This window comes from Mesitornis unicolor, unplaced genomic scaffold (genome assembly GCF_000695765.1).
Source record: "Mesitornis unicolor isolate BGI_N332 unplaced genomic scaffold, ASM69576v1 scaffold20814, whole genome shotgun sequence".
Taxonomy (NCBI): Eukaryota; Metazoa; Chordata; class Aves; order Mesitornithiformes; family Mesitornithidae; genus Mesitornis; species Mesitornis unicolor.
The window spans coordinates 1-6,468 of NW_010179680.1; the positions used below are offsets into that span (position 1 = coordinate 1).

A 6,468-nucleotide genomic window follows, 5' to 3' on the forward strand; every position below is an offset into this window, starting at 1 on the left:
CACAGTGGCACCAAGGATCGTGGGACACAGGGCATAGGACACCAGAGGACACGGGACACACAGGGATGGCACCACCGATGGGACACAGGGCACCAGGGATGGCACCACAGGTGGCAGCACACAGCGGGAAACGGGGTACAGTGGCACCAGGGATGGCAGCACAGAGGGACACAGGGCACCGGGGATGGCAGCACACAGGGGACACGGGGCATCAGGAAGCAGCACAGAGAGGGCACAGTGGCACCAAGGATCGTGGGACACAGGGCATAGGACACCAGAGGACACGGGACACACAGGGCGGGCACCAACGATGGGACACAGGGCACCAGGGATGGCACCACAGGTGGCAGCACACAGCGGGAAACGGGGTACAGTGGCACCAGGGATGGCAGCCCAGAGGGACACAGGGCACCGGGGATGGCAGCACACAGGGGACACGGGGCATCAGGAAGCAGCACAGAGAGGGCACAGTGGCACCAAGGATCGTGGGACACAGGACACCAGGGATGCCAGCACAGCGGGGACAAGGGATGCACAGAGATGGCACCACCAATGGGACACAGGGCACCAGGGATGGCAGCACACAGGGGACACAGGGACATACACTGGTACCAAGGATGACAGCACACGCAGGACAGAACATCAGGAATGGCAGCACAGAGAGGGGACGCAGGAAGGACACAGGACACCAAGGATGGCTGCACACAGGGGACACTGCACACAGGGATGGCAGCCACACAGGGACATGAGAGAAGGCACAGGGGACACTGCACACCCAGCACATGTGGCTGTGCCAGCACCCAGGACACCAGGGACTGGGGACAGCAGCACATGGGACACCAGACACCCCCAGCTCAAGGCACAGGGGACGCCAGGGATGGCCGGGGACACGGCAGGAAGGATGGCAGCATCCCCACAGCACAACCCTGCTCCTTAGCACTGGCACTGGTTGTCACTGGTGCCTGGACCTTGGACTCTGGCACCGCACCAGCTCAAAGTGCCACCTGCCTGCTCCACAGCTCACATCCCGCATGGCCCTGGCCTCCGATGACAAAGTGACCTGCACAGGGTATCACCAGCAGCAAGGGCTGCTGGGTTTTTAGATTTTCATTTGTTTTTAATAGAGCCTGACTGGGGCTTCTACCTTGGGAAAAGTGAGTGCAGACCCCCTCAGCACAGGCTGTTGAGACAGGGTCATCGAATCCCAACATGGTTTAGGTTGGAAGGGACCTTAAAGCCCCTCCAGTCCAACCCCTGCCATGGGCAGGGACACCTCCCCCAGCCCAGGCTGCTCCAAGCCCTGTCCAACCTGGCCTTGGGCACTGCCAGGGAGGGGGCACCCACAGCTTCCCTGGGCAACCTGGGCCAGGGCCTAACCACCTTACAGGGAGGAATTTCTGCCCAATATCCAGTCTAAATCTCCTCACTTCCAGTTTAAACCATTCCCCCTCATCCCATCACTCCATGGCCTTGTAAAAAGCCCTTCCCCAGCTTTCATGCAGCCCCCTCAGGTCCTGGCAGGTGCTCTAAGGTCTCCCCAGAGCCTTCTCTTCTCCAGGCTGAACAGCCCCAACTCTCTCAGCTGTCCCTGTAGCAGAGCTGCTCCAGCCCCTGAGCATCTCTGTGGCCACCTCTGGACCCACTCCACCAGGTCCATGTCTGTCCTGTGCTGGGGATCCCAGGGCTCGGGGGGGGGTCTCACCAGAGCAGAGCAGAGAGGCAGAATCCCCCCCCTCTCCCTGCTGGCCATGCTGTAGGGATGCAGCCCAGGACATGGTCACTTTCTGGGCTGCAAGCACCCATTGCTGGCTCATGTTGAGCTTCTCATCACCCACACCCCCACGTCCTTCTCCTCATCCCATCCATTCTCCACTCAAACTGTATTTGCGCTCAGGCCTTCAACCCAGAAACAGAGGTGACCCCTGTCTCAGTGCCTTTTATGAAGGGATCAAGGAAGGGAAATATCCCCAAAGCTCACAACAAATCACCCTGGAGAAGCTGCACTTGGCAGAGAAAAACCCCATCGCCCCCATCTGCACTCCCAATCTTGATCTTTATTAGTTACAGTTTCAGAGGGGGGATTACAGTTTTGCTTCTAGATCTTGTTGAAAGCAGCAATGTCAACGCTCTGCACCTGAAACGGAACAAAACAGCACATTTTGAGTTTCTAGCAACTTCAAGATCAAAGTTCCTGCTTAAATATAAGCAGAAATGTAGGCAAAGATTAATAAAAACAGGTATGGGGCACATCACTCTCCTAACAGCGAGATACAAATGGAAGTTGAGCCCAGAAAAGACCATAAATGGGAGAAAGACTCTGATTTCAGGGAAAGGATATTCAGAGGTGCCTCTTTAGGGTCATCAGAGACCCCCAAAAGACCCCTTGTACACACAAATGCAGTTTGATACGAGAATGATTCAGCAGATATTGAAACATATCATAATTATCTTTAAATTACTACCAATCATTGCAAATTAATTCTCCTTAATGCTGCAACTTCTGTGCACCAAGAAAAGTGGCACTGGTTGTGTGATGTTGGAAGGAATTTGAATTTCTCCCTTTGCAGCCAGCGCTGAATGAAGGACGCGAGGTTTTTCTTATTCCCAATTTTGGCAACAACCAAGGCCGAAAGACTTACGTAGTCTTCAAATTTGGTGATCTCCTCCTCCAGGATGTCTGTTCCGACCTTGTCATCCTCCACAACGCACTGGATTTGGAGCTTCTTGATGCCGTAACCTACTGGGACCAGTTTGGAGGCTCCCCACACCAACCCATCCATGTGGATGGACCGGACGCACTCCTCCATCTTTGCCATGTCGGTCTCATCATCCCACTGTAAAAACCATAGAGAATTAATAATTTAGCATTTTTCTAGAGATCAAGATGTTTCCACTGACCCAAAATTCAGATTTCAGCTGGTCCAAGCTTGCCTTTCCTTGGCTACTGCTGCAGAGCGCTCACGTTGAAGGGATTTTTACCTAGAGGACATGGCCAGCCCTGGGTTTTTGTTCCACCATGACCAAAGTCTTTCGTGGTCTTGAGTTAAAACAGATGCAAAGCTTGGGGGACACGAAAACCCAGGGTGGCTGATCCCAAACTGACCCATGAAAGTTGTTCTGTACCATAAATGTTGTACTCGCTATAAATTGGGGAGTTTGCTGGGGATGGCCCTGTTTCTTTGCTGGGAAACATCTCAAGAGGGTCCAGTCTGATGTCCTACCCAGAGGCCTCTTCTCCCACTATAATGTTATTAATATAATGTATTATCATCATTATTGTTTTATCTGTTTTTATTTCAACCCACAGGTCTCCTTTCCTTTTCCCAACTGCCCTCCCCACGCAGGGAAGACTCATCGGGTGACTGATCAACTGCCTAAACCACAACAAGTTTATTCCCAATTTTAGGGCATTCCTCATCTGTTTTTCCATCAAAGAAATGGGCAAGCCCTCATCAGGGGAAGCTCAGATGTCCCCTTGTCCAGTCCACTCCCACCAGTCCCCTTAGATGTGGATGCGAGATGATTTACAGGACAGACATCCACGCTCCCCTACTCCAGTTACTCACTGGTTTCACATCCAGGAGGATGGAAGACTTGGCAATAAGTCCCGGTTTCTTGGCCTTCTTCTCCGCGTACTGACGCAGCCTCTCCTCCCGCACTTTGGCGGCCTCTTGGTCTTCCTCTTCGTCGTCACTGCCAAAGAGGTCAATGTCATCGTCATCGTCTTCCTCAGCAGCAGCTGGCTCAGCTTTCTTTGCTGGTGAAGCTGAAGGGAGCTCCACTTTTTTGGAGGGGATGCTGAACGGTTCCACTTTCTTCATTGGGGGGACGTGCGTTCACGTTTGCGTTAAGGATAAAAAAGGGGAGAAGATTAACCTGAAGTTGAATCACAGCAGCACTCGGGAGAAGCTCAGGAACAGGAGTTTACATTGCTCAAAACAGCCAACACAGCCCAAACCACTTCATGGTTGGACTTGATGATCTTAAAGGAGTTTCCCCAACCAAAACCATTCTGATTTGTGTGAAGAATCAGCTGTTGGCCAACAAGATACAGGCTTGGGGACGAGCAGCTGGAGCTGCCAGGCAGAAAAGGCCCTGGGGGTGTTGGTGGACAGCAGGATGACCATGAGCCAGCAATGTGCCCTTGAGCCAAGAAGGCCAATGCCATCCTGGGGTGGATGAGAAGGGGTGGTTGTAGGGCAGAGAGGTTCTCCTGTCCCTCTGCTCTGCCCTGCTCACACCACATCTGCAATATTGTGTCCAGTTCTGGGCCCTCAGTTCAAGAAGGACAGAAACTGCTTGAAAGAGTCCAGCAGGGCCACAAAGATGATGGAGGGAGCGGAGCATCTCCCTTATGAGGAGCGGCTGAGGGAGCTGGGGCTCTTGAGCTTGGAGCAGAGGAGACTGAGGGGTGCCCTCATTCCTGGGGATCAATTTGGAAAGGGCGAGTGTCAGGAGGAAGGAGCCAGGCTCTGCTCTCTGATGTCCAATGCCAGGACAAGGGGCAATGGGAGCAAGCTGGAGGACAGGAGGTTCAACTTGAACGTGAGGACAAACTTCTTTAGTGTGAGGGTGCCAGAGCATGGCCCAGGCTGCCCAGAGAGGTTGTGGAGTCTCCTTCTCTGGAGACATTCAAACCCCTGGCCATATTCCTGTGTGGCTGCTCTGGTGACCCTGCTCTGGCAGGGGTTGGACTGGATGAGCTTTCCAGGTCCCATCCAGTTCCTGATATTCTGTGTGATTCTGTGTGAAAATAGGACATCTGACCACATGGACCTTTGAAAAGCCCAGCATGGCCATATTTATAGAGCAAAAACCACCACATAGCCAAGAGCTGATCCTTCTGGCCAGCAGAATTATCCCATACCATAAACATCCTGCTCGCTAAAAACTGAGGGGTTTACTGGGGACACTCCCTCTTTCCTCAGTGGTTGTCATTCCCAGAGTGTTTCACTCATCATTCTGCTCCCAGGGCCTACTATTATTATTATTCTGACCTTTCTTCCCCAGTTTTCTCCCCTACCCAAGGTGGGCTGTGTGGTGTTCAAGCTGCCTGCCGGGTTAAACCACAACAAACCTATAAGAATTGATCAAATCGCTGCTATGCTTTCTCTTAAACTAAATTGTTAGTCTTAGGGCAGAACATCCCTCTCCACTTGTGATTTTTGGGAAAAATGATGAGGCAGCTGCCAAAATTCCTGGTAAAGTCACAACAAACTCATCCTATGAGCATCTCTCCATCTTCAGCCACCCAGGAGACCAAAGCTCACCTGGGTTGGAGGAACCGGTAAGGGCTGGTGGGAGGTAGATGATTTTTCCAGAGCATTCAGGCGGCTTTCCAACTTGAAGATGGCCATCTGAAGGTCTGCAACGACTGTAAGAGGCAAAAAAAACCCCAAACAAGCTTATTTTGTAGGCTCTGCATCAGGATAAATTTCCTTTTGCTCAAAATTCTGCAAGATCTGCAAGGCCTTAGACACGGTCCCTCACAACATCCTTCTCTCTAAGTTAGAGAGATATGGATTTGATGGGTGGACTATTCAGTGGGTAAGGAATTGGCTGGATGGTCCCATCCAGAGAGCAGTGGTGATGAGCTTCAACGAGGCCAAGTGCAGGGTCCTGCACGTGGGTGGGGACAATCCTCGTTACCGATCCAGGCTGAGAGATGATGTGCTGGAAAACAGCCCTGAGGAAAAGGACTTGGGGGCACTGGTGGATGAGAAGCCTGACATGAGCCACCAATGTGCATCTGCAGCCCAGAAGGCCAACGGCATCCTGGGCTGCATCAAAAGATGTGGTGAAGTGATTCTGCCCCTCTGCTGTGCTCTGGTGAGACCTCACCTGGAGTACTGTGTCCAGCTTTGGAGTCCCCAACAGTAAAAGGACATTAAAGTGCTGGAGTGGGTCAAGAGGAGGCCACAAAGATGATGAAAGGACTGGAGCAGCTCTCCTATGAACAAAGGCTGAGGGAGTTGGGGTTGATCAGCCTGGAGAAGGCAAGGCTGTGGGGGGATCTTATAGCGACCTTCCAGGACCTGAAAGGTGCCTGTAAGAAAGCTGGGGAAGAGCTGTTCACTAAGGCATATAGTGATAGGATGAGGGGTAATGGTTTTAAACTAGAAAAGTGCAGATTTAGGTTGGATATGAGGAAAAAGCTCTTCACCATGATGTGGTAGATCAGTGGCACAGGTTGCCCAGAGAGGTGGTGGAGGCCCCATCCCTGGAGATATTCAAGGTCAGGCTTGATGGGGCTGTGAGCAACCTGATCTGGTACCAATGTCCCTGCTCACTGCAGTGGTTGGACTGGGTGAGCTTTAAAATTCCCTTCCACCCCAATACATTCTACGAGTCTATGAAAAACACAAATTGCCCCAGAGAGAAGCCCACAATTCCCTGATCAAGACACTGGAGCCCATCCAGTTTTGCTGTCATGGCAGAAGATCCTCCCACTTACCACTGTGAAGGTTT

The 6,468-nt window shown here is 52.2% G+C and overlaps 1 protein-coding gene across 1 annotated transcript; it reads right to left on the reverse strand.

Annotated features, from left to right (window-relative positions):
* Nucleotides 1-2,033: 2,033 nt before the first annotated feature.
* EEF1D (eukaryotic translation elongation factor 1 delta (guanine nucleotide exchange protein)) lies at nt 2,034-6,464 on the reverse strand (the record flags this gene model as incomplete). Its single annotated transcript, XM_010182872.1, has 5 exons — nt 2,034-2,134; nt 2,640-2,834; nt 3,567-3,815; nt 5,271-5,374; nt 6,455-6,464. Coding segments are annotated over 5 exons (597 nt in total), but the record flags the coding sequence as incomplete, so codon positions are not given.
* Between the last annotated feature and the right edge of the window lie 4 nt (nt 6,465-6,468).